The sequence below is a fragment of the Arvicola amphibius genome, chromosome 6 (assembly GCF_903992535.2).
Source record: "Arvicola amphibius chromosome 6, mArvAmp1.2, whole genome shotgun sequence".
Classification (NCBI taxonomy): domain Eukaryota; kingdom Metazoa; phylum Chordata; class Mammalia; order Rodentia; family Cricetidae; genus Arvicola; species Arvicola amphibius.
The window spans coordinates 35,976,613-36,003,415 of NC_052052.2; the positions used below are offsets into that span (position 1 = coordinate 35,976,613).

The 26,803-nt window shown below is 50.9% G+C and overlaps 1 protein-coding gene across 1 annotated transcript in view; it reads right to left on the bottom strand.

The window, feature by feature from the left end:
- Nucleotides 1-26,803, bottom strand: part of Trabd2b (TraB domain containing 2B) — a 195,043-nt gene that overhangs the window by 7,924 nt on the left and 160,316 nt on the right. The window contains exons 3-5 of the mRNA XM_038335300.1: nt 21,942-22,088; nt 15,354-15,528; nt 2,065-2,155 (exon numbers count right to left, since the gene is read on the bottom strand). Coding sequence (XP_038191228.1) covers nt 2,065-2,155; nt 15,354-15,528; nt 21,942-22,088 — 413 coding nt within the window. The remainder of the gene's footprint in view (nt 1-2,064; nt 2,156-15,353; nt 15,529-21,941; nt 22,089-26,803) is intronic.

Consider the following 26,803-nt stretch of genomic DNA (forward strand, 5'->3'; position numbering starts at 1 on the left):
GTGTGAGAGCACAGGGCTGGAGGGCCGGCTAGACAAGGAGGCCTATGCTTATTACCTGATCTTGATCAAGGGTTCACTCAGCAGTACCCCCCGGTGGAGGGTCTCTGGGTGAGTTATCTAACTTGGCTGTATTTCAGTATTCTGTATAATGGGGGTAGGATGACCTGCACCTTCTTGAGGATATTGTCACTTCACAGGTGAAGGGCTTAGAACAGTGCCTGGCAGTGGTAGGCGGCCCAGGCCATTGAAAAGTTGATGCTATTCAGCTGTCTTGGATGTCGATGGATCATCTTTTGAATGGGGGCAGGGCAGGGCTGTCCCTAGAGCTCAAGCTGAATGAAGGCTGATACAGTGCTCATCCCACTTTATAACTAATGGCCCAGACCGTGAATGGGTAGTGCTTGGATAGGGGATGGAAGAGTATTGCTACCCGCTCCATCAGGATGGCACGCATGGCGGTGAGTGAGCACCGCCATTCAGCGCAATGGCTGATACCTGCTAAACCTCTGTGATGTGGGTCAGCGAACAAAAGGACCTGACTATGCAGCCACTCAAGGGTCATTTAGTCATGTCTGTGGAATTCGTGCTTAAAGCAGGGTATGCCTCTCAGCCTGCAGATAGTCTCTCTTTTATTCTTTGCTTCCTGTGGCCCCAAAGGAATTCCTTGGGGACATCTGGCCCTGGAGGGTTAAAAGTGGTCTTAGGAATTGTGTCCAAGCCAACAGCGTGCGAGGGAGGTAGTATCCAGGACTGAAAGCAGCCTGTCCTCCCATCCCACCCTTACGCTGCAACACTGAGTGGGTGAGGGGTTTCTCTCTCTTTGAAGAGCAAAAGGCCATTGGCTCAGCTCATCCTCTCCCAGCCCCCATGGCAACTCCAGACTCCCAGGATCCAGGCAATTGGAGATGCTGCAGCTGTTGAGGAGATAATTCAAAACAGCCAGACAAAAAGATAGCTACAGGAAGCACCTGTGGCCAAGGATGGCTTTTATTGTCGTTGCCTCCTCAGCTTCCCCACCCCCTCTGCCCTGCAAGTTCCTTCATCCCCCTGTACAGAAAGATGAAGGCTGAGAATCCTCTGCGCAGAGCCCGTGGGGGTAGAGGAGGGGATCTCCTCCTCTAAGGCCTGCGCTCCAAGATGAATAGGAGCCTGCCTGCCTCCCCTGCCCTGCCTGGCCACACACAATGAGCTTCAAGGGAGAGGTCCTTGGGGGTGTGGGGAGAAGGGGGAAGCGAGAGAACAGGAGGGAACTAGAGGAATGCCTTGACTCCGAGGCTACCTTGCGTCCCTTCTTCCTCCAATGCACCTGTCCTAGCTCCCTCCGAAACTTCTTCTGACTGAGCTTGAGGAAAGCAGTGAGAGGCCGGGATGCAGTCCCAACACTGAGGTTTATAACTTCCTATAGAAGTCACATGGAACTAGGTGGGTATGGTATGGAGTCCATGCTTGGGGACCCAAGAAAGCTTCCTCTCTGGAGGTCAAGGTCACAGTCATTCTTGAGCTCCCTGTGCCTAGAGCAAGTACAAGAAGTAGTTAGGACCCGAGGGAGGCCACAGAGCCAGACTGTTCTACAAATATGTCCTTCTGTGAGTGAGTTCATGATAGGCTCAGATGCCCTAACTAAATCAGGAATTCCCATAATTCCTGCCTTGCCAGGCTATGACAGTGACTCAGAAACATACAGAGTGCGCAGCCAAAACCACTTGTCTGTGACTAAGGAGGCCTTTTGAGGACTTTGGGTCTTGTAACCATAAGGACAGGGGCTGAAATCACAATGGGGTTATCCTTGTAGGTTGGTAAGAAGGTTCCTGAGCTGGAGCATGAATCTCTGGGTTTGAGGAACCTGACATGTTTTAGGAGATCTAGAGCCTGGTTGTTGCCTCCTAATGCTGTGGCTATAGATACTGAGATAGGCAGAGCTGGGTCCTGCCCCAGGGAAACTTCCAGGGTGATGGTATGTGGGGTGGCACAAAATAGGAACCCACACAGGGAGGAGAGTGGCTCTGTGGGCAACGTGAGAGTATCCTAGCGGGAAAGCTAGGATCGGACACAGACATGGCTTACCTGCGGATGGCTTGCCCAGCAGGTGTGTGGTCCACCTCCAATCCTGCTTGTCTTAGGACGTCGATGACAGTGTTGTTCCCCAGAAAGTGACCTGGAACAGAAGATGCAGCATGGTCTCAGCCACATGCCAGGTTGCCATTCAGCAGATAATGGCTATCCCTTTGGTTTGTGTCAGGGCTAAGGAATTATATCAGTGAGGTTCCCCAAAGATCTCCTGGATGGGTATTGGGACAAGGAATGCCCATACATTAGCAACAGGGTTCCTTTAAATCCAGGTAATGTGTCCCAGCAGAGAGATGTAAGCCTGGTCGACCCTGCCTGTATTCACACCCAAGTTCTGCTCATAGGCTGCACCTCTGCATGTGCCCCAGCTTCCTCACCTGTAAAGTGGGAGTGATTAACATCACCTTCCCCAGTCTGTGAGGCTGAGAACAGAGAACAGGGGCTGGTGTGCAGGGGCCTATTGCATCACTGTGCCTAATGACACTAAGCTGCTCCTAGTGCCAGTCCATCTGGGGTAGGTAGCCTACAACCGTCATGAAAGGCCTAGCACTAAAACCACCCCTTTGCCAACTCCACAGTCTATGGCTCCTCTTTGTAAACTCCATCAGCAACGCATGTCTCCTTTCCTTAGTGCTCCGAGAGCCCTGCAGGGGACAGAAACCACCTTGCAACAGTCTTACACATGACCAGGGTTTATACATGCTCAGTATGTGCTGGTGGATCTAAGCATTTAGATTCACTTCTTCACCGTCTACCCATGATGGCCTAGCTACCAAGGAAGCCACAAAACACTCCTGAATCCAAGACCCCAGCAGACATTAACAGTGACCTGGAGGAGGTGCACACAGGATGACTCTTGTAAGATGGCCTTCAGAAGTGTGTGTGTGTGTGTGTGTGTGTGTGTGCCTGCCTGATGTCCATCTCACCTCCTGCCCACTGGTGAGTCTCTCAGCAAGCATTTATGTTTCTCCTGCTCTGTATGAGACACCATTAAATACACAGACAGAGAATTCGGTCCAGGGCCCAGAAGGGAGTGCAGCCTCCCTCACCAGGGCACAGGTAAGATGTCTACACCTTTTCTAGCTCTGGTTAGGGAGAGTCCAGGGGAGGCCAAGTGACTGTGGACATAGGACTGCCTGGGGTAGGCCCTGTCCTCTCCTCGATCCCTGCCTCCTGGACTCAGTTTCCCTACATTTGCTGTATGAGCAGTTTGGGTTGGCCTATGCTTTCTAAGTGTTCTAGGATCTTCCCATGCGAGTCTGCCTCATGGCCCCACATGGATCATTGCCTCCCTGCTTACATTTAGCTCAGAACTCAGGCATGGGAAGCAGGGGGTTTAATCACCGTCCTCTGACTCTGCTTGTCTGTGACAAGTGGTGACAGGTGAGAAGCAGGAGGGTCAGCATGATGACAGCCCCAGGGAGGTCGAGAACAAAGTGGACAGGCTTGCAGAAATACACATGCTCCTGAGACAGACAGGGTTTGTAGGGCCTGTTCAGTGGCTGGAGCAGATGGGCCACGCTCCCCAAGCGTCATCACCTCCCCAAGTCCGGCCTGTCTCCCTGGCTGGTCAGTCAGAGCTGCTGTGGGTCCACCTGGAGATCACTGGGGTGATCCCCATACAGGGAAGCTTGCTAAGGGTTCAAGTCCAGGATCTGCTATACTTCCTCTGAATCCTTGGGCACATAGGGCACCTCTCAGTGTCTCAGTCTTCTCTGTGTCAGAGGGAGAGGTTGGAGCCCACGGTGAACACAGCTCATGTTGTTCATGGTCCATAAAGAAAAGTTTTGTTTCATTAAAACCCCGTGAAAAGATTTTTTTAATGTATTCTTTTTTTATAAAAGTTCCTCTTTATTCCTCCCTCCTTGCTTCTTTCCCTTCCTCTTTTTTGCTTTTTACTTCCCTCCTCTTTCCCCTTCCTTTCATCCTTCTTTTTCTCCTTGACTCCTCTCTCTTCCCGTACACTTACGTCACTGGTTTAGTGAGCACTGACCGTGGCATATCCCATGCTGGATGGTTACCGACAGTCTGAGTCCTGCTCTGGGTCCTCTCTGTCTCAGAATCTGGCTTTGGGGATCTGGGTACGACCTACAATGCAGGAGACATCACAGGAAGTTGTGCAGATGTGTGATGTGTCCACATTCGTGTGGTGTTAGAGAAGACTTCCTGCAGGAGGCAGTGCTGCTAGGTGAGGAAGGGAGTAGGGTGGAGACAGAAGAAGGGACTTCAGGTGGAGGGCAGCATTTGCAAAGACTGGGAGAGGAATGAAGTCAGCAGGGTCTTCATACAGAAGCACAGATGTGAACAGGCCCCCCAGAATCTGGCTTTGACCTCCCTTGCATGCTGAGGACAAGCCCTGGGTCTCTCACTCATCCTGTGTTTGGGTTAGCTTCTGGTAACTTGACACAGACCAGAGTCACCTGGGAAGAGGGAACCTCAAATGAGAAGTCGCTTCCATTGAATTGGCCCCTGCGCATGTCTGCGGGGCTCTTTCTTTTCCTTTTCTTTTTGATTAATGAGTGATGTAGGAGGGCTCAGCCCACTGTGAGTGGTTGGGTGGTACCAGCCCAGGGCATGTGGTTGTGGGCTGTGTAAGAAAGCAAACTGAGCAAGCCAGTGAGGAGCATTCCCCCTCGGTCTCTACTTCAGTTCCTGTCTTCAGGTTCCTGCCTCAGGTTCCTGCCCCATCCTTCCTGGGAGATGAACTGTGACCTAGAAATGTAAGCTGAAATAAACCCTCCCCTCCCCCAAGCCACTTTTAGTCAGAGTGTTTTTTTTTTTTTTATCATAGTAACACAGGCAACTCATACAGCCTGTGATCCTAGCTAGTGTCTTTCCTGTCACCAGTGTCCTTGTCCCCCAAATGTCAAGTAGCCCTGTGCCTTTTTGACCTGCTCTGGGAGCAGCTTGAAGACACAGACATGCAGGAGGAGTAAAAGCTCTTGGCCAGCATGCCATCGTAAGGGAGCTCAAACTGCCCCTGGCTAGGCTGGAGCCATCCTCTCTCACTTGGCTCTCCTTCGTCCTGCTGGAAGAGAGCAGTGGCGGCAACCCTCAGTGCCCAGGAAGAACTCCCTGGCAGGAGTTCATAGCCTCTGCTCTGGACAATGAGATAAGTCCTTCTCTGTTTCCACAAAGAACTGGGTTTAAAGACAAGCTCTGGTGGTTCAATTATGATCCCCACATCTGCCTAGAAGGCCTCAAGAGCCACTAGAGAAAATTCCAAGTGTTGTGATGCCCAAGAGAAGCAGGTAACATCCACTGAGTGTCCCGAGGCTGTGCTGTGAGTGTTCAGAGTGCTCGGGCTCTGCATTGCCCCATGTGACATCTGTGGTGCGGACCTCAAGAGATGCTGCTGAACCCTGACCACGGGATGTTTCCCGTGTAAGCCAGAAGAGCCCTGACACTTCCTTAGCTTTAAGGCTTTGTGAACTGAATTGCTTTCCTCAGGCCAGGGATACTAGGAGAAAGCAAGCAGCGACAGGACAAGTTTAAATTTCTACCCTCTCCTCCTCTGAGCCACACTCTTCCCTCTCATCCTTCCTCTGGGGCTGGAAGAATGGTACTTCTCCCCGAATTTTTGTACATCCCCAGGAGGGACCCAGAACTCAGTGATGTGAGTCCTACATGCCCAACCAGTATTCTTGACATTCACCCTTTCTGGTGTTTGGTCTCATGAGACCCACAGTTGCAACTTCACAGCTTCTAAGCCCCCTGCTGGCCTGTGCATTTTTCATCATGGTCTTTCTCTTCTGGTGATGCTCTTGGTGGGCTTTCTTCTGCCCAGTCTACGTATGGGCCTTGGACAGCTGCCCTTGGCCTCATTCCTCTTTGTCCTGTTCATACCTCAGCTACCAGCAAGCCTCACCTCTGGTGGGTCTGATGACCCAGGGTATTGCTGACTCTGGAACTGCCCTCTACTTGAGACATAGTGGTGCCCAGTGGTCCATGGACATCTCCACCCAACCCTTCCACGGAACCCACCCACCCCACTTGCCCTCTCTCCATGCCTCTACTAGACATTATTAATCAAGCCCGCATCCTCCCACGGACAACAGAGACCACATGGATGTCACCTCTCAAACATACCCGACTGCCTAGCCACCACTACTTGCAGCGGAACTTCAGAAACCTGTTCTTCAGTCCCTTCCCACTGTGGTTAACCTGTCCTGCGCACAGCCCAGAGCTGACTGTTGGAACATGTTCTCAAGAGCCACCTGATGGGGGTGGGGGCGGGATATAAGTTTTTATGAGGGTGGGACCATGCCTGATTCATCTTTGTCCCCAGAGTTAAGCCCAAATCTGGCGCACCACCATGGCTCTGTGAATGTTTGTTGAATGAATGAGTGACAGAGCCCGTTATTCCACATCGTTTCCATGATCTCATCCTGTCCCCAGGAGACCTGAGTTTCCCCCACTGTAGCCCAGCCCTGGCCCTTGGTGATTTTCCCCAAGATCCCACCAATCCTAGGAGCTTGGCCCTTATACAGGGCGGAGTCAAGGTCCAGTATATGCTGTCCCCAGGGGTTGGCAGACAGGGCTTAGGCTTGTCTCCAAAGTTGGAAATTCTGGACAAGTCACCACCCCCATGCTGGAACCTGCAGGCAAGGTGGTGGAAGGTTTCCAAAGGGGCCCCACAATGTTGGGGCTCAGCCTGCTTGGCTTGCCCAGCCTCCCTGGGGCTCCTGGCCACCACTCAGCAGCTCCCTCCAGCACTAGCTTCCAGCTGTTCTCTGGCCAGCTCTCTGCAGGAAGACACGTTCCATTTCACTCTGCTGAGTCCGGAGAGGACAACAGAAGAGGAAAGAGAGGTGGGGCACAGGGAGCCAAGGAGACAAGAAGGAAGTAGGAAGAAAAGCAGAGGGACTATCATGGGGTCGAGGTAGGGGTGAGGCAGGAGAGAACTGCAGGACTTGGGAAGCCAAAGAAGACAAAGGAAAGGGCCGGAGACCAGCTGTAAGAGACACAGCTTCAGATAGAGAAGAGGGAAGCGGGGTGGGGTGGGGGAGATAGCAGGGCAGAAGTGGGGGAGAACAGATGGAGCTATACCTGCAGTGGAACAAGAGAGGATGAAACAAGGAGAGGAGAGAGGGTCAGAGTTGGAAGCAAAGAGCACAGGGAAGCGGTGGCGCCAGGATGGGTGGTATTAGAGGGACAGCAGGACCATCCAGGTTCAGCGAGTGCGGAGCTTCAACGCTGTGGGGGCGGGGCTGGCCTTGTCTCCCTGAGATAAACCAGGGGCCACTCACAGACATATATATACAAACAGGAAAGGGGGCAATGAGATGTTTCAGAGCTGAGAAAAGTTTCTTTTTTTTCTGGGTGCATGACGGGCCGTGCCAGTGCACAGGGCTTGGGGAGCAGAGAACACAGTCCGCCAGCCCCACCTGACCTCCCCAAAATAGGGCAGGGCAAAGCTTGGGCACAAAGCTCCACTCACCAACCAACTCCTGCAACCCTGCAGCCTTGGGAAGCTTCCTTTCCCTCTCTGTAGATCAGCTTCCCCATGCAGGGTTGTAGCACCGGGCCTCCCTCCACCACGTGGTGACCCGAACAAGCAAACCTCCTGACCACACTATTCCATTTCATCCAGGAAGTGGCCCTTGACGGTGCTCCCACTTTATAGATAAGGAAACTGAGGCTCAGTGAGGGAACAGGACTTGCCCAAGGTCAGAGGCAAGGCTTTCTGGGCTTCTCCCCAGAACCGTCCCAGTTCACAGCACGCTCCGTCACGCCCACTCTGGAGTACTTGGCAGCTGCAGAGATGCCAAGATCATGGTTGGGGGCAGGAAGTGGTCAGACATGTGTGTACCTTCCAAGGTTCAGCAGATTGGAGGGGAAAGTGTGTCAAGTGCTCAGCATGAACAATGCGCCAATTAACAGGGCAATTTCAAGACTGCAGTGGGGGCTGGGTGGCGGAGGAGGAGAGAACCAGATGTTCCCCCCGCATGGGCTCCAGAGTAACGCGGGTGCCTTCGGCCAGCACACATGTTTTCTCTCCAGTGAGCACGCGGGTTTCTAGTTTTCTCCTCCTGGAAGAGGCATCTCAAGTCCGTATTTATGTTCCGTCTGAAATTAATGCAAGGGAAACTTTCAAATGCGAATCTCACTGCCAGGGCCTCCGGCCGGATATCAAGCCAGAGCCGTGTTTGTTTTCCCTAGGAAGTGTGACAGGAGGGATGGATAATGAGGGGCACCAGGGCTTCTAGTCTATCTGGGACTGTGTGGAGGGGAACTGACTGACCTGGGCCTCCTCTCCCGCTCTGCAGTCACCCAGCACAAGGCCAAGCCTTCTCAGTTCACTGGGGACTGACTTGACGCTGCCTCATGCCAGCATCCGAGACACACTGCAGTCTCTGCCAGTGGAGAGGGGGATAGGCACACACAGGACAGTGATGAAGGGGAACGGGGGTCAGGGGATGAAGATGGAGGGACGATGGAGAAGGTAGCTGTGACGGCATGGTGCCAGGGAGTATAGGCAGAGAGGAGAGATGTGGGGCAGGCGCGTGCTGGTGTCAACAGTGGATCTGCGGTTGAATAGAAAGAGAAAGAGGAGGTGGGTACTGTGACGATTGTGGCAGGAGGGACAAGCAGTTGGGATTCTGACAGCGGCAGGATGAGAAGACGGCAGAATTTAGATGGGACCAGAAAAGTCTCCCCAGAACTGTCTGACTGACATGGAGGGAGCACTCTACTTCCTGAGGTGTGGCGAGAAGAAACATCAGCATCCTCACGACTTGGTGATGCCTGAGTGGCACCCCAGCCCTGGTATCCTTTAGTGGATTTTGCTCTGTGCTGCTGTGTGGCAGCGCCCGGGATGCCAGACCTCAAAAATGAAATAGTGATGGACGGAAGCCTGACTCTGCTCGGCCATCAATATGGCAAAGATCAAGCACCAGAAGTGGCAATCCTGCCTGCTCCATCTCTGGCAGGGGGAGAGTGCCAAATGCTTGGATTCTTGTTCTCAGCTTCCCAACTTGCCCACGCCACACAGGTACAAAAGGCAGAGCCGGGTCTATAACTAGGCAGAGGCTACGGCTCAGAGTGTCCATAACAAAGTACTTGTGGAGTCAGATGCCCAGACAAAGCCCAGCTTCTGGGCCCTGGAAAGACTCCTATTCAGAGCAGCCTATGCCCTGGGGCCTCTGCCACTATCTGACAGCTGTTGAGTGGGCACCCTTCTCAGTTTTTCACTGGGTGTGAATTTCCTCTTAGAAAGTAAGCATCTCTTCCCTCATCAAGCCATCCACTTGGTTCCAAAACCCTGAGTTAGAATCTTCTTAGGTCATCTGGATCAGATGCTTTCAAAATGAACATTTTGCTCAGAGAACAGGAAGCCATGTCTCTGCTGACACCTGTCATTTCCAGGATGACTCAGGGTAATTTAGGGTGAGGTAGGAGCCCCAGAGGCTTTGGCTAGCCTGGTCCTGAGGATACGGTGACTGCAGTACTTTATCTAAAAACTGTTATAGACATCTAAGGAGTATTAGATGCTTGCTAGGCCGTGGGAGCCCAAGACGAGTCAGAGACAGCCCTCTTTCATATGACCACAGACAGAGGCAATGACTGTAGGTATCAGGTCCAAGTTACGGCCAGGACAGTTGCTCTTTATAACACCAGGCTTTTTCCTGAGGTTCAATATCCCAGAGACTAAGACTCTCTTTTGGCTAGAGATGCATTCAGGGACAGAGGCTCACCCCATCCAGAGCCTCACGTCCTTACTTAGCACCCGTCTTGGTTCTTGAGATTTCTGTGCAGTGCCACAGAGGTTCTCTAGCCCTTATCTGAGGTGGCCTGCCTCCCTTCTGGACAGGAGCCCTGTCCTGAGAGGACAGTGGGCTCCAAAGAGTCAGAGGTCCTGGGGTAGCAATGGCTGTACAAAGTTACATTGACAGACCATGTAAGCTATTCGGGTGTTGCTCACTGACTCCAGGCCAGTTACAGAGGGGATTCTGAGGCTGGGAGAAGTGAAGACACTGACTAGGCCAGAGCTACTCCTCAGGAGAAACCAGGGTTCTCCCACAGCCTACTTTCAAAGGCCACCCTCTAGTCTGTCACTTTCTCCTATTGCTCTCCTGGCACCGCCCAGCAAGAGTCCCAAGCCCATAGCTGGGATTCTCAGATCTTCCCCCAACAGCACAGTTGTGGAGACCAGCTGGGGGACACGCCACACAGTTTCTATTGACTTGCCCTGTCCAAGGGAAAACCAGCCCGGCACAAACCAGAACGGGGTGTTCCTTTGCCTGTCTGGATGTTCTCGGTTGAACTGGAATGGTTCTGGCCGAGGATGGGAGCTGTTGCAGACATGCTAGTTTCTAGATGCACGAGCCGTGTGGTGACAGCGTTCTTTCAGCAGTGCTGGAAATCCTGAAGCACTTCTGGAAGGTTTATCCTCACGCTTGCCCTCAGGGAGCAGGACGAACATAGATGCCACGGGGGAGGGGAAGAAACTATTGGGAGTGCAGCCTCTATTCTATGGCTGTGCTTGGGCCATCTGAAAGCTCTCAGGGCATCTCTTCCGAAGGGAGTGAGCAGAGAAGCAAGTGCAAGTGCAGGGAAGGATGGATCTCTTCTTGAGGACTAGGGGGTTGATGTGAAAAGCTGGAAGGCCTCTGGGCTTGCATGGGGACATTTCAGCTGGCTCCCACCTTCTCCTGGAAACCTTCTCCGAGTCAGCCTCTGCCAACAAGTATGGGATGTGGGATGCAGGGTCTGGAAGGAACCTAACACCTCGCCTCTTGTGGGTCCCTTGCTGTGCAGATGGAGTGAGAAGGACTCCAAGAAGACTATAGGAATATCTCAGAAGGCAAGCTGTTTCCATGGCACCAAGCTGTTTCCCTTTCCCACCCTCATTGCCTGGACTTAACTCTCGAGCCTTACTTACTAATCTCACATTTACTTTTTCTCTTTCTTACCATTCGCTGCCTTCTCCCCGTACCTCCTGAAACCCTGCTTCTGTCTCTTGCCTCAGCCTGTGGGGTTTGCTCAATAGAACCTAGGGCTCTTTTTCTAGTGCATTCTCAGGCCTTTTATTTGTTACTGTAGTCTCTCCATCCGAAAGGTGGGTACATTGTTGCCAGAGCCCCTAATTCCTACTGTGGGGACAGAAGACTTCGATGCTAGATCAAATTTTGCTTGGGGTAACATAGGAGTGGATGGTACTTATTACATGCCTCAGAGTCATCTCATTCATTCATTAATCCATCCATTTATTCATTCAACAGTTGAGGACGAGCATCTTCTGAGTTCTGGGGGTGTAACTTGGACTAAGAGATGACAGTGTGCTGTGTGAGCAGAGTGTGAGGACGAAGTTCCAGGACACCGCGGGAGCTTAAGTCAGAGAGCTCAGGCAGCTGGGTGATGTTTTGGGGGAGCTTAGCCACGTCATTACCATCACATCACTAGAGCCCCGAGGCTCTCTTGCTTCCTGTATGCATGTCTACTTACTGGTATGCCAAATGGAACTGAAGGAAAATCTTGTCCTTACAGGAAGCCCTGAGTATGGGGGCTGTACAAGTGGATTGTCAAACAGACCAGTGTGCCTTCTACAGAAAGTAGTTGCTTCATTCATTCATTCATTCATTCATTTTTGGTGGTGCTGCATTAATGCTAGGCAAAGGCTTCATCTTTGAGTTATATCTCTGTCAATGCTAAATGTCTTTAGCTAAAGTGTGCTCTTGGCTCAGTATGATGGGCTTATATCTTTCCTTTCTATCAAGTTTAAATCTTTACCACTAGTGTGTTTCTGCCTCAGGCCCATAAGTGTTTATTTTGAATGTTCTTCCTCAACCTGAAGGCTGAGTGTCCTGAATGTCCCAACACTCAGAGTAACAGATTTGTGTCTCCGACTCTGCCTGCCATCTTTCTGTCTGACTTTGCCTCTTGTGTGGCAGGTGGTGGCCCTGGAAGGCATGTACAGGTCCTGCAAGGCTCCGTGCCACTCCCAGGGCTCCAAGAGCAAGTGAAACAAAAACCGTGCTGGAATGCTGAAATTCTATGAGCCCAGAGAGCCAGGATATCGAGACCAGGCAATCAGACCAATAGAATGCTGGGGTTCAAGGATTGTGGGGTTTCCGAAGTTCGAATTTTATTCAGACTAGAGTGTGCTAGGGCCACAGACACTGATAACTTCTGACTGTTGGAGTTGGAAATGAAGAAGCCCTAGAAGTTATCTGTCCCGCCCCCCACCTCCAACCTACTGATGACCCATGCTTCCAACTCAGCTCCTCTGGTTCCTGAATCACACATTACTGAAAAGAAGATGCTGCAAGATCCTTGGATAGCTGAACAGATAGACATTCTGAGAAAATCTATTTCCCTAGAATGAAGGATAAAATCACCATTTCCTCCTAGTGCCTAGTAAGCCCCTCTCACTCATGATAGGCCCCGGGACTGAATGGAATATACTTAGCTCTGTATGATTTGGTTCACCAGGTCTTTGTGAAGAATCTGTCAGGTGCTAGCGATTTTGAAACTGTGGGTCCTGTCTTGGTACCATTCACATGCACAGGGTGGTCACAGAGCAGGGGCTGTGCAGGTAAAATCAAGAGGCAGCTGGGTAAAATGTCCATCTTTAAATCCTAGCTGTTGGGTGTTGCTAGAGAAACCACTTACAACTCCACGGGGTTATGGGCCTTCATTGCCAGAGAGTGAGCAAGTACCTGGCAGGCACCTGCTGGAATCCTGGTCCTCAGCAGACATAATGGATCCGTCAGGGCTCTGCTTTACTGGGCTCTGATGTGCTCTTTACAGCACCACACTCTGGGCATCTACTGGCAGTCAGCCACCAATGGCTCCCGTTAAGTCTACTCTAACTTCCTTCCTGGTCAAGTTTGTGATCAGTTTCTCTTGTATTCATGTCAAATGATTTCCCCTCTTCGAACCAAGAGCCCTTTATCTTCCTTCTTAACTTCACCTTCCAGCAGAGAGAGCAGACCTGGTTAGAAGCCATCAGCTACCTGCTCATTCACACTTGAGGTGAGAAGGTACCCTCCTCTGCCTGGAGACCAACTCTCTCCTCTTGCTCCATTCCTCCATTCTTACCTCTTCCTATACCAGCCAGCAGTCCCAGACACCTTACTTAGGTAATGAGGCTTTAAAAGGGCCACAAAAGTTGCCTTGAACTTGGCAGCACCTCTTCCCTCATTTTTTTATGATGCCAAGCTATTTCCTATATAAAAGCAATGTGGATGAATGTGGTGCTAAACTCAGTTGCCAGTTTTTAGTGTTGCTGAGTAAGGACTCTGAGATCCCTTTATGTGTCTATCTCCACCAATTTGTTGCAGGATGCTTTAGTTTGAAAAGGTGCTCGAGTGGATCATTGTGCCCCGTGTGCTTGAGACATCAGAAGAAGGTCTGTGTTCTGCTTCTTTAGGCTCTCGGCTTTCTCGGCTTCAGGAGAGAGCTAGTGCTGTAAGACCATTAGGCTCTGGGTAAGCTTGGACTTGCATCCTGGACCCATTCTGGAGGGGCATCCTGCTCTGTCACTGGCCTCCCTCAGTGACTGCGCTCTCTGGAGAGTCTTGCAAGTCTGAGGAACTAGGGAGCTAGGTGACTCTAGTGGCTTCCCTTTTCCAGTCAGCTAAGGTCTGGTACAGAATTACTGCCCAGAGGCAACTGTGTAGTGAGAGGAGAGGTGTTGGGGTCACTTCCTTGCACAGATCCTCACAGCTCCCTGGCTCACAACAGGCCCCCTGCATATATCCTGCAAGAGGAAAACTGGTCCTCCCATTTCCATGCATTAGTCCAGGTTTTGTTCCCGTAGGCTCTTCCAGGAGGTCCTTCTAGATCTCCTGTGAGACCCCATCTGTCTCCTACACTCGTGCCAGAATCCTAGACAGCCTGCAATCCGAGACAGCTCAAGCTGAAGCCAGACCCTCCTGTCTAAGAGAGTAAACTGAGGTAGTAAGAGAGGAGAAGACTTGCTGGAGGCCACAGTGGGCCATAGCAGAGCCAGTGTGAGTCCAGAGCTCTTTCTGTGCAGCTTCTGTGGCCTTCATGAGCTGTCTTCAAAGGGCCTGCATCTATGACTGAGCTCCTCCCACCAGCCTCACTGCTGCAATAGGGGTTCAGGAGAGGGAAGAACAGCCTGTATAAATATGCCCCTGGCACGTGCCCTCGACATACTTGGAGCTGAATGGGGGTAGGGGAGACACAGAGACATATAGTAAAGATCCCATTCAAAGTCAGGATATCCAGAGGGGCCCTTGTGGATTGGATTGACTTCTTGACCTAGATAGTAAAGGCCACAGAAAGAGAGGCCAGAGCAGCAGAATTATGGACATATCTATAAGCTTCCATCTTGTCTGTTTGAGGCAGGGTCTAACTACATAGCTCAGGCTGGCCTTGAACTGTCTAGGTAGACCTGGCTGGCCTCAGAGACCTGCTTGTCTCTGTCTCTAGAATGCTTGGATTATGAATGTACATCATCACACTCAGCTGTTAGATACCTCTTAATTTTTATAAAACACAGGTGGGTTCCCAACATTCAAGTGGCAAGAAATAAATTACGTTATTGTAAATCACTGAGCAAAAGCTGACTAACAAAGAACTCAAATTCACTATCCTGGCCCCAATGCAGCCATCGTAGAGACAACCACAGAGAAAGGCAGAAAAGGGGAGGGGGAGCAGAGAAGGAATACGGAATGCAGACATATTTAGGTCCTTTTGCAGGAGAAGAAAGATCCCCAGAAACTTTTAGTGCATGCCCTGTGTTGCCATGGCGATGCTTACGTTCATTATAATGGTGACGATAGTGATGGTGATGACTATACCTGCCATTCTGGATTCCTGTCATATGGCAGGTTATTTAAATGTCACACATCCTTATAACTGCCCAACAACATAGACACTTTTAATTCATCAAATGGTTATTGCTATCCTTTCCATTAACAGAAGAGAAAATTGGACCCTTGGGAAAGTACCAGACAGGGTGAACATGACACATGGCCTGGTTGGAGTTGGAGTCAGAACTGTGGGCTGTCAAAGTCCATCTCCCTCACCCCTGAGGCCACAGGACACTTCTGATTAGCCCTGGCTCTAGGTGGGGTGGGTTCAGGCTGGATGGGAGGATTGTTTTGAGCTTTCATGAGTCCACCTGGCACTCAAAGGGGCTGTAGAGTTACCATGAATGGGGTAGGGGTTGTTTCCCTTGCTAAGGACGATACTATAAGAGAATAGTTGGTCAGAAGCTGGGGAAGTACTAGGGTCCTAGTGCTCCTAGGTACCCAGCCTGACCTCTTCTGGGCCTCAGCTTTTCCCTCAATGAGAGAAGATCGGGGCCAAACCTGCTCCGAAGGCGAAGAAGCAGATCTTGTCCTGGTTCTCCTGCAGCAGCGCCATGACTCTCCTCCCCATGCGCTCATTCCTCTTGTAGATGAGCTCCTGGCGGAAGTAGCTGTCAATCTCCTGGGCTGTCACCTGCTCATGAGGTGGAAGGGTGGTGTTGATGAAATTGGGAAGCTGCAACGGTAAGACAGAAGCCACCTTCAGGTCTTGATGGAGCAGGGCACATTCAGATAAACACAAGGTCCAGGTAGGACTGGCAATCTCCCTTTCATCAGCCCTCAGACCCTCAAAGACGAGCATTGTTCCAGTTTTCCATGTGAAGCAGGGCCGAGACAGAACAATCCAGAGATGTGCGCAGCCATAGCTAGGGCAATCACAGCCCAGCTGTACGCCCTGATGGTAAGATGCCACACAGGCCTGCCTGATATTTCTTTAGAGGTTGGGGCCCAGGAAGCTGCGGCCATGCTGAGTTCCTTATGTTCTTTCCTCAGTTCTCAGCCCAGCATGACCTGGACAAGGAACCCAGTTCAGCAAGAGAGGGTAGATGACAGGTGTGGCAAGAAGGCCAGAGGGCTTAGGGGTTAGAGAGAGTTGAGCTTTGGATTCAGTTCTGATGCTACTCCACTTTGCTGAGCCCTGGCTCTCATTCATAGGAAGGACTAATGCGATGGGAAGAACCAATCGAGATGATGGGCGCTGCTGTGGTTGCACCCCACTCTCTGCTCTACAGAGATCAGCAGGGCAGCACTTGCGGCTTTTCCCAAGTCTGAGCTGCTATCTGCCATCACCCTTCCAGATCTTTGTCTTTTCCTGATAACTATTCCAGAATCACAGCCCCTTCCAGGCTAATGCTTGTGGGATAAGCTGCCTAGGGATTGTTCATCCTTACTCCCTGGATCATTTACCCTCATTCTTCTCCACATCCAGTCTGAGATACAGCTCTGCTGATGTGCTTTCGAACTAGGCAGAGAGATCCCTGAGTTCAAGGATGAAGTTATGTCATTCCAAGTCCCCAGGGCCTACTCAAGGAAGATTGTAGTGATGAGCTGTGGGCTGGCTTCCCGCCGCCCGGCTCCCGGAGGGCTAGCTTCACACCGAAATAACAACACACAAATTGTATTCTTTTAAACACTGCCTGGCCATTAGTTTCAGCCTCTTACTCACATCTTGACTAACCCATATCAAATAATCTATGTAACACCACGAATGGTGTCTTACCGGGAAAGATTCAGCACATGTGACCTGCTGGCTGGCTTCATCGCATCTCGTTGTAGAGGCAGGGCAATTGTCTGAGCCATCTACCTCACTTCCTTCTTCCTGTTCTGTCTACTCCGCCCACCTATTTTCTAACCTATTAGGCCAAGCAGTTTTCTTTATTAATTAACCAATGAAATCAACAGATTGATAGAAGACCCGCCTCCATCAGAAGATGCCTATCGGCACATCTTCCTGATACAAGATATAGGAAGATGCCCACATCTTGAATATAAGATTGCACTACCCCTTCTGGATTGCTGTGTTCTTATTGTTTGGCTTGGACAGAGGTCTAGGCACTCTAGTACCATCTCCTCCAGCATGTGCACGGGGGCTGCTGCGGGAACTAAGACAATGAATCAACACACACTGTCTTTTCTCTTGATCCACCCATATCATAACATCCTCCAAGCTCCTGCTCATAGAACATCTCCCATTTCTCATTGTCATCTATCCAAGCATAAAGCACAAAATACCAGTCCTGACTGAAAGATGAGGGGGATTGTGCCTGAAGATACCAACTTCCTAGAGATCTTAGTCCTTCAGAAGAGCCAATTATTAGCCCAGTGACATGCTCCCCTTTTTTTTCAGCCACTGTTGAGTTGTCAACATTCTTTCTGGGGAAGATGGGGTGTTAACAGAGACTGAATCTGCCTCTGGTATGCTGGCCAAGGACCCGTGGGTGAAATGGGTGGTAAATGCACTTGCACCGTACGGCTCCGTTGTCAGGGAGGCCAGACTCACTGCTCTGGGATGAAGATGGAAGTGATGTGATTGTCTCAACGTGAGCTGTGCACAATGTGTACAATGCATGCAGCAGCCCTGCTCATGCCTAGGCCGGTCCAGAGCTGGCACCCAGAGACTGCTAGTTTGGCAGGTAGACAAACGAAGGAACTGTATGCTTACGCTCCTCCACACTGGAAGGGATGACTGGCAGCCCCGATGGGATAGGTCACCCTTGACTTGATGCAGTTACAGGAGACGCTAGAGAATTTGAAGTCAGGCCATGACTAGAAGGGCTGTTTCTGGAAACATGCCTCTCAAAGGCCTCTCCCCATTTACGGGATATGGGAGAGGATAGGAGGCCATGCTTTATTACACATAAGTGTTTGTTTAGTCAGTGAGCAAGCGGCTGGATGAGCGGGTTGAGCGACAGCTGAGGAAGAGTGGCGAAGAGCACAGGTCCTGCAGTCACACAGCCAGGGCAGCTTGGGTGCCATCCCTCTTTCCTTGCTCGGCGCTCCACTAGGCTATGGTCTCTCTGAGTCTCACATTCCTCATTGGTAACAGGGGAACATGCATGGCTTATTGCATGGATTCAATGAGAGCAGCTTTGGAAGATGCTAGCACAGTAAGGCACTGTGGAAGTACGGGGTTATACACCTCACCTTGCACTGTCCCCTTCCCATGTGATGTCACAGGCTACTAGAGAAGGGAGACCTCCAGAGATGACAGATGGTCATCAGAACCACCAGAGAGACGTGAAGACAGAGGTCTGGGTCCCCCTCCTTCTCCCATGATAATGGGACCTGTGGGCATGTGCTCTTCCTTCCTTCCTGCTATGCTTCCCGCCCACAAAACACACCCAAAAAAGATTCCCCAGGGGGCTGAAGCTATTTACAAGGACAAGAAAGAGAGCAAAATTTCCAAAGCATGAAGAAGCAGGGCTGGACACTCAGCTTCCCCTGGACTTCCTAGCCACTGACTAACACTCTCTGGGTGTCTCATGCTGATGGGCCTTGGCCCCATGCCAAGGATGGGGCCTGGGTTTGAGCCAGGGCTGGGGGAGAAGCAAATTAATGATGTCATTAGACTTGTCTGGGGCCTTAAATCTCCCATGACAAGTTTAAGTACAGGGCATATGATAACATTTTGAAGAGATCATGGAATGTCCCTAGAGCTCTAGAGAGACTGGTGTGTGATGGGGTGACAAGGAGATGGGCCAGGCAGGACTGCTGTGAGGTTATGGGGGAGGGGTTCAATAGGCTTCCCTGGTCTGTGGCTAGGGATGGCTAAGTGTCCAGGCCTGCTGATAGTCCTCAACTACCCACTTCCCTGTACACCCACCTACCCAGTAGGCAACCTTTGAGAAACTCCCTAGATCCTGCCCTGTGTCAGGCTAGGGCCACCCCAGCACCTTCGAGCTAGGTCCTCTGTCTCTCATGAGAGTACCAGCCCAGTAGAGGAGTCAGCGATGCTTGTAGGAATACTATGGGATATACAGTAGGAGAGGGTGAGAAGAAGTGTTCCAAGAAGGTCCCCGGTGGTTAACTATGGAGCATGGTTGGCCTAGGACAGCCTAGGTTTGCGGTTGGAGGAGATGGTGGTACTGCTATAAATTATTTTGACTCTGAGTAATATTCTACTGTCAAAGTCTCTGCACTTGGATAAAACATATATGTGGCTACAGTGCCCCTCAGGGAGCTTGGGACCCCAGGCTTGCCAGGTAGGACTTCTGTGTGGTCCTCCCATTATGAACACTAACAACATCAGTAACCTGGAGCTGCAGAGAGAGACGGGGCACAGTCATTGTTTGGGGGGGTGGTGGAGCTTGGAGGTATTCTGTTAGCGAGTAAGGAGCTATGGGCCTCAGGTACTGCATTAGTTCCACCCAGGCCTCCAAAGGCTGCTTGATCACCCTCCCCACTGCAGCCAGAGGCATCTTTTGACTGCAATGCTCCCTGACTTACACTCCTGGGGATGGGGTTGGGGGTGGGGTCTTACTCCTTAGCTGCATTCCCACCCTATGCTTGTTCTTTTCTATGCAAACCACGCCCTCTGGAGACATCTACCAGTTCCTCCTCTTGGCTGTCATTCTCACCTAGGAAGCTCTACTAACAAGCTTAGTTCCTACTTTATGATTACCCTGGAGCCTCCCTGACTGCTCAGGGGGATGAGCCCTAAATCTCTAGATCCCCAGACCTTGAGGCTGAGAGGCCTCTGACTGCAGATGTGGCCCCACACAGTGAGATGTGCAATGGCAGGGTTCAGCCTTGTGACCCTGGATTTTCTCCTCCTTAGGACAGGTTTCCTGTGTACCCCATGTGCAGCCTGGACTATGATTCAACTCTGGGCAGACCACTTGCTCTGCTGGGGGACATGGCTGCAGCCATCAGAGATCAGCAGAGATTCAAAGGAAATCTGAACTGACCATCCCCCAGGCTCACCCCATGCCTCTTTCACCTGGCTTAGAGTTAGCCACAGGCCTTGTCTTGTCCACCCCTTCTTCCTCAGGCCAGCCACGTCACAGCCAGTTATCCAACTTACAATCAAGACCTTTTTGCTGTGGAATCACCCTTCACCCACCAAACGAGGCCATTAACAGATTTAGAGCAAGGCTCACCAGAAGTGGGACTCTGGTGAGAGTCCCATAAGTTCATGGTGTCAGGCTCCTCCCCTTCCTCCTCCACCAGGAGACTAGAGTCCTCAGACCTGGAGTCTCCCACAGTAAGGGCTGGGCTCCTTCTTCTCTAAGCTTCCCTAAGTACATGATGTACCTACAGTGTTATGCGTGACAGTCACTCACTGGCACGCACACTGTGCCAGGCGCCAAGGGGTCTCTCCAGAGCAGTGGGGACCAAGGGATGAGCAGCTCATCCCTGCCCTCAGGGAGCCTGTGTCTGGGGGTTGGGTGGCAAGCACAGACAGAACATTGTGGCCCCAGCCTGGCCTGCCTCCAACCAGAACTCTCCCCAATCCTCCTCCTCTGGGTCTCTGGTTCACTTGCACACTGTGCTCAATGCTGGAACATTCCTTCTTTGTCTATGGCTAATGTAGGTTCTTCTGTGACCTTTTACTTTATAGGAATCTTTCCTAATTGCCCCAGCCCCAGCTGCAGCCACATCTAAATGAGAGAGTCCTGCCAAGGTCTGTATCTGCACCTCTTCTGTCCCCAATGCAAGGGTCCCTATATGAGACAATGATTTCCTAGGTCTCCCAGGCTCCTTGTGAGGGGGTAAGTCCCATGAGAGTTGGCCTCCTTGGCTCCCCACCACATCCCTTTGGGTGCCGTGTTACCATATTTACAAACTATTTCATTTGTTTGACAAATATTTATAGAGTCCCACTTCAGGCTGGGGACTTCTCTCACCAGAGGGGACAAATGAGTTAATGACAGACCCAAATCCTGCCCTCATGGGGCTCGTGTTCCAGTGGGAAGGACTTGACAGTAAGTACTCACTAGTGAAAGGGTTAAGTGTGTGACCGTGGGAGGAAAACGGGGTATAGAAAAGGTAATGACAGTTGGTGCATTTTCTTTTGAGGGGAAGTGGGGCTCAGGCTACATTTCAGACAGGGTGATGGGGCTGGTCTTATGGTGCCGGTGATGCTTGAAGACGGAGAGGGAGTACGTTATGATGGCGTGGGAGAAGCACCTATAAAGGCAGAACCATGTAGGCGTGTTCTTGAGATGACAGGGCAGACTGTGCTGCTGGGGTGTATATAAGGGATAGGGTCAGGAGCAGGGGCAGAACAGCAGGAGTACACAGACTACTGCAGAGACCGGCTTTTACCCTGGGAAACTGGGAACAGCAGAAAGGAACCAGAACACGGACATGGCCTCCTTTGCCTAATCCAAGTTTTCTGAGTGGATGAATATCCAAATACCATGGCAAAGGAACCCCTGGGGGAAACTGTGTGGTGTCTGGGGAGATACCTGATTCCATCCGGGAGGCTGGGGAGGTGTCTCAGAGCAGGCAACATTGAATCATGATCAAGTTGGAGGAATCCAGGGGAGAATGAGCCTGGACAAAGGCTCAGAAGTACTACAGGACAAGCTGTAGATCCCACACAGGCCTGACGTGGGGGGATGGGCGGTGACAAGACCACAGAGAGGTCTTAGAGGATCCTTGAGTGCTGGATAGAGTGTCTTGGAATTTTCTGGAGATCAATGAGGAGGCATGGTAAAGTCTGGGCAAGGTCAAGCCAAACTCAACTCTTTAGGGCCCTACACAGGGTCTTGTTAGTCTTCCTGTAATTTTGGCTCTAGGATTTGTATTAAAGCAGAAGGTCCTGAGACAGACTCGAGGCCAAACTCATACTAACTAGGTTTTCCCTTCTGTGAGCCTTCTGTTTCAAGTTGCTGTTCTTGATGTTTTAACAGCAATAAGCTGCACAGCCTTGAGCAATAAGTGTTGTCTTCTCTGAGCCGTAATTTCCCCTCTATAAAGGAGATGACAGTAGTTCCTATTCATCATAGCTGGAGAGAAGCTGGTCTCTGCCCACTATACAGTAGGCGTCTGATAAATGCCAGGTGGGATCGTGTGGGCCTAGCTCTAGGTGTTTCCAGCTGGTGACACAGTGGCCATCAGGGCAGGCAGAGAGGAGGGCCTCACCTGGGATGTGTCATGGTTGAAAATGACTGCATTGAGGTCCCCGCAGTTGTAGTGTTTGATGAGGTCCTCCGTGGTGTAGGGTGCCTGCAGGCTCCCAGCCCGCACACTCTCATGCTGCAGCAGAGTCTGGTTCAGGGCGAACAGCACCTGGCCGAGAAAAGAGAAGGGTGTCAGGGATGTTCTCAAGGACAGGCTGGCCTCTGGGAGTGGCCCTCTACCCTCTGGATTTTAGGACTATCGGCATGAAACAGAAGGTATGTGACACGGCGAACTATCTGAGTTTTGGGCGAGTCTTCCTCTTGTCTCCTTTGTTCTACTTTGCTTAGCAGTATTCTAAAACAAGCAACCCATTTTATTACCAAGAGCACCCTGAAATGCAGTCAAGGCAATGAACAGTAGAAAACAAAGCTTGGTTCTGTGTTCAGAGGTCTCGGAGCAGGATCCTTGGAGCCCACCTTCCCATGTGTTTAGCAGATGCACCCTCTGCCTTCTCTGTGCTCTGGGCTACTGGCTCCAGGGATGCAGTTTCCAGGCATTAGGGTCACTTGGAACACTATACAGAAGTTGCTTCTCTCCTGGAATCAGAAGACTAGCGGATGTTCCCACCAAGACATATAATCTGAATAAAAAGCTTCTGAAATGGGTGTACAGGGCCAGGTCAACATGGTGACACAAGCCATAAGGTCGTGAGTGTGTTCACTCTGTGTTTGCTAATGGCAGGAGAATTGGATTGCACAGACTGTGGGTAGCCCCCACTGTTCCCTTTAATGAGAGGGCTGGAGGTGAGGCCAGACCCCTTGTCCCACGTCTGGGCCTTCTGCAGGCCCCTGGGCTTTGGCTGAAATCAGACCTGCAGCCATCTGGCGCAGAGTGTCGATGGCAGTGTGGTGGCTGGGGATGAATTACAGGAGGCAGTGACGTTTTCTGCCGTGGACATTGCTAAGACAATAAGCACTTCCTCCCGCAGGGTGCATGCCTCTGAGGAAAGCGTCCATGTTGAGCTGATCCACTCTTTTACTCTGAGGGCCCAAGACAGAGGAACTTCCTGTGGCCACACCCAGCTGCTGCACACACCTGCTCTGCTCTGCTGCTTCTTAGATCAGGCAGTGCCCTGGGGTGAGGTCATATGCCTGGGCACCAGGAGACCTGGCTGGAGGGTAAATGCCTCCCCTGGACCCTGCTTGACTCAAGAAGTCAGGTCTGCAATGATGAGGCCTTCGTGAAGCCGGGAGGTATTTCAGGGGATTAAGTATATTCCCGGCTGCCGGGTGTTAAGCATAGTCCTGGCAAGAAATGAGTGCTGAGTATGTGTTCGTTACATAAAACTTAGGCGGAAAGAGCGCCAAACCTTCCCGGCTAGGTGCTGGGAGATAGGGTCCCAAGAATTCATCTGGTGCGGAGGTTTCAAACTACTTTTAGCTGTAGAATTCTTTTGTTGTTGTTATTGTTGCTATCTTTCTCCAAAGGACTCCTACTTGGAGTTTTGAACGTGGAACAGATAAAAATAGTAAAGTCGTGGCTGATATGAGGGAGGCTGGGGTGGGGGAAGGCCCCGTGCTGCAGGGATTTCCACAGGAACCCTGGAGCCCAGTTTAAGGATCCCTGGTCTCATTTTGTACATTCTTAATGCAAAGGAAGAGAGGGGACAGCATCCCAGGCAGGTAGGATGGGGTGTGTGTCAGTTCATATCATACAGGGAGTTGGGCAGAAGGGGCTCCACCCAAGGGTCCTGACTCCCAGCCTTGGGTCACAAGGCTGATGATGCAGGACCTTCGAGTGTCTACTGGCATAGCCATCCATACCCACTGTTTCTCTGATCATTGTAAAGCAGTCAGGGTGCTTGCTATTGGGGTGTTGCAAACAGGAAGCTAAGGCCCACCAGGCCATTCGAGAGTTTCGCAGCTCCCTGAATGTCTCAGCTGGTTTGTGACATTAACTATATTCTGGTGGGATCTGGTACCTCCCACAGGCTCCCTGTGCAGAGACCACTTCGGAGGCGCATGTCCTGCGTAATTGATTTGGCCCTCTGTCTTTTTGTTTGCCGTTGAACCCCAATGTCACAGACATCAGACACACAGGAAACACTAAAAAGAAGGTGCTGACCCTGAATCATGTTCCCCCCACTTCCTGCTCCATACCTGCTCTTTGTAACTCATGACGAATCACCACCCATTTATACTGGGACCCCTGGTTTTATTGAGCCCTTACTATGCAACATAAACTTCCTGAGTGGATTCACGATTTAATCTTTACTGCAGCTCCCAGGTGAAATTAAGATGAAAAAATCCCACAGCAAAGAGACATTAAGTGCCATCCCAAGGTGAGAAGTCTGGCGAGATGTGAGATGGACCAATTGGCACATGTTCTGTCCCTGGTCAGTGCCCACAGGGGCCCCCCTCTGTTCTGTCGAGAAGAGGAGGGACAGCAGGGATGTAGAGATGGGACACAACAGGAGCCGAGGGAGTGACAGGGCTATGCAGCTCAACGAAAAGAGCGGAGGTAGAATTCCAGATTGCTGGCTTACTACAAGGAGGCCTTGAGGCACTGTGTCCTCTTTTGTGACCATTCTAGGGGCTTCCAACTAGCAAAGAGAAGCTATATCCCCGCCCCCTTTCCCTCCCCCTCCCTTCCTTCCTTTATCAAACAAAGGCTTTCAGCAGCTTCTCAGCAGGGACTTGGGTCTGATGGAGAAATATGCCCTGGTTTCTAAGCACATGGAACTCAAGGAGGAGGCAGACAAGCCACTGACCTTCACGCCAGGGTGACAGAGGCACAAGCTTTAGAATGAAGTACCACCCTGGCTTCTGCTTCCCTCTCCAGCTCCCAGAATCCCCCAGGACTCTGGGCATTCTACTCCCGGCCACCTTAGAACAACAAACCTCCCTTGCAAGGAGCCTCAGTGGCCCACACTAGGATAATGTTTATGATAAGGCTATGACATAGAATAACAAACACTCGGTGGAGAGTAGAGGCCTTGCTCCCCCGGATGCCTACGTGGAGTCCTGGCCACTGGGAACTTGGGCCACCAAGAAATGCTGTGTGCATCCTCTCCTACCCCGCCTCCCAGAGCTCATGGGACACAAGATGGCTGGAGGCATCTGTTGAGTGTGTAGGCTTGGAATCTAAATAGGTCTTCAAACAGAAGACTAAGGCGGAGAGTGGCAGGCGCCAGGAGGCTGGAAACAGGCTTGTTTTTCCAGAACAGTCCAGTAAATAATCCTAGACAGACTAGAATGCTAGACTTGAGGTCTATGTTCATTTGTTTGCCCATGTCACCTGAAGAGAAGGTTTGGATCGCGGGCTCTTTGGACAGGCCTGACTCTTAGGTTAAGGATCTGGGATGATCAGGGAGGACTTCTACCAAGACTGGAGCCCAGAATAATGACAGCTAAATCCCTAAGCCCGCTGACAGTGTTCACCGAGTACCTTCTCGGTGCCAGTGCCCCAGGCAAGGGCAGCAGAGACAAAGGCCTCGCTCTCACACAGCTTGCCCACTAGGTGAGCATTCTGTGTTCACTGCCATCAGTGAACAGCGTGGAAGCAGGGCTGTGCTGATCCTGCTGAACTGGGGCATCTCTGCAACCTCAGGCAGAGGGCGGAACAGCCAGCGCTGCTGGAGGCTGGGCCCCGAACACCGAAAGAACGGCTTTACTGTCTCCACTGTGGGGGTGAAAAGGGTGTGTAGAACACACAGTGTCTTTAGGGGACTCAGTGCTCCCATGCCCTGTGAGTAGAGTTCTTGGAAAATGACAACATTTGTGCCCAGACATCCTTGAATGAAGCCTGAGGATGGGAGTTTTAGGTATTAGCCTGGTTCTGAACCTTGGAAGCTGAGGTTCTTGCTGAGGCAAAGGAAGTGGAAACAGAGGAGAAGGTGGGAAGTACCAGAAGCTATCAGGTGTGGTCACTCACAAGAAATGGAGACAGTAATGGCCAAAAATATTATTTTTTAGACAGCGCCTTTGTAGCCCAGGCTAGCTTTCAACTCATTATATAGCTGAGGATAACCTTGAACTTCAGATCCTCTTTTCTCCACTTCCCAAATGCTGGGAATACTGGCATGTGCCACCATTATCAGTTTATATGGATGCTAGGCAAATGTCCTCAGCCATGCCTATGTTTATTTTGTGTGTGAGGGTTGAGGGTAAGTGTGGAAGTATGTCTGAGTGTTATTTATCTCAAATATCTTGGTTTTCTTGTCCTCTAATCGTGTAACACTGGTGTATTGACCATCCCTATCAGGGTACTTAAGTGCTGTTAACTTGACATCACAGTAGTTACAGGATGTCAAGGGGGAGAATAAGTGGAGGAGTGCCTAGCATCCTCTTCTGGGGAAGGCCTGCTGTATTTTTGGCTGTGTACAAAACAGCTGCTCATATTAAACAGAGTTATCACCCTGTCCCCATCCTATTTGAAGCCAAGGCATGGCTTGTGTAAATGAACACGGGTACCACGTTGACACGCAGCAGGCATGTGGTTGATTTTATGTGTCAAATGGACAGAGTTAAGGTCCCAGATACTTAATGAAATATTTATCTAGATGCTTCTATTCAAAAACAAACTATTATTATTAAAAAAAATCCTTGCCAATAAAACAGAACACACTAAAATTAACTAGACTCAACGTCTATACAATGAGGCTTTCTGCAGTTGGAACTGGTATTCAGAATTGGAGCTGTGAACCTTCACAGTAAATTTGACAGTTTCAGTGTTGAATCTATTTTATGTGCTTTTACACCACCTAACACCAACACAAATCCTTGACAGAATTAGAACTAGAAAAACAATTAGTTTTAAGTCCTTTCTCATAGCTCATGAGTATCACCAGCACTCAGTCCTGCCCCACCCTTTTTATTTAGCCT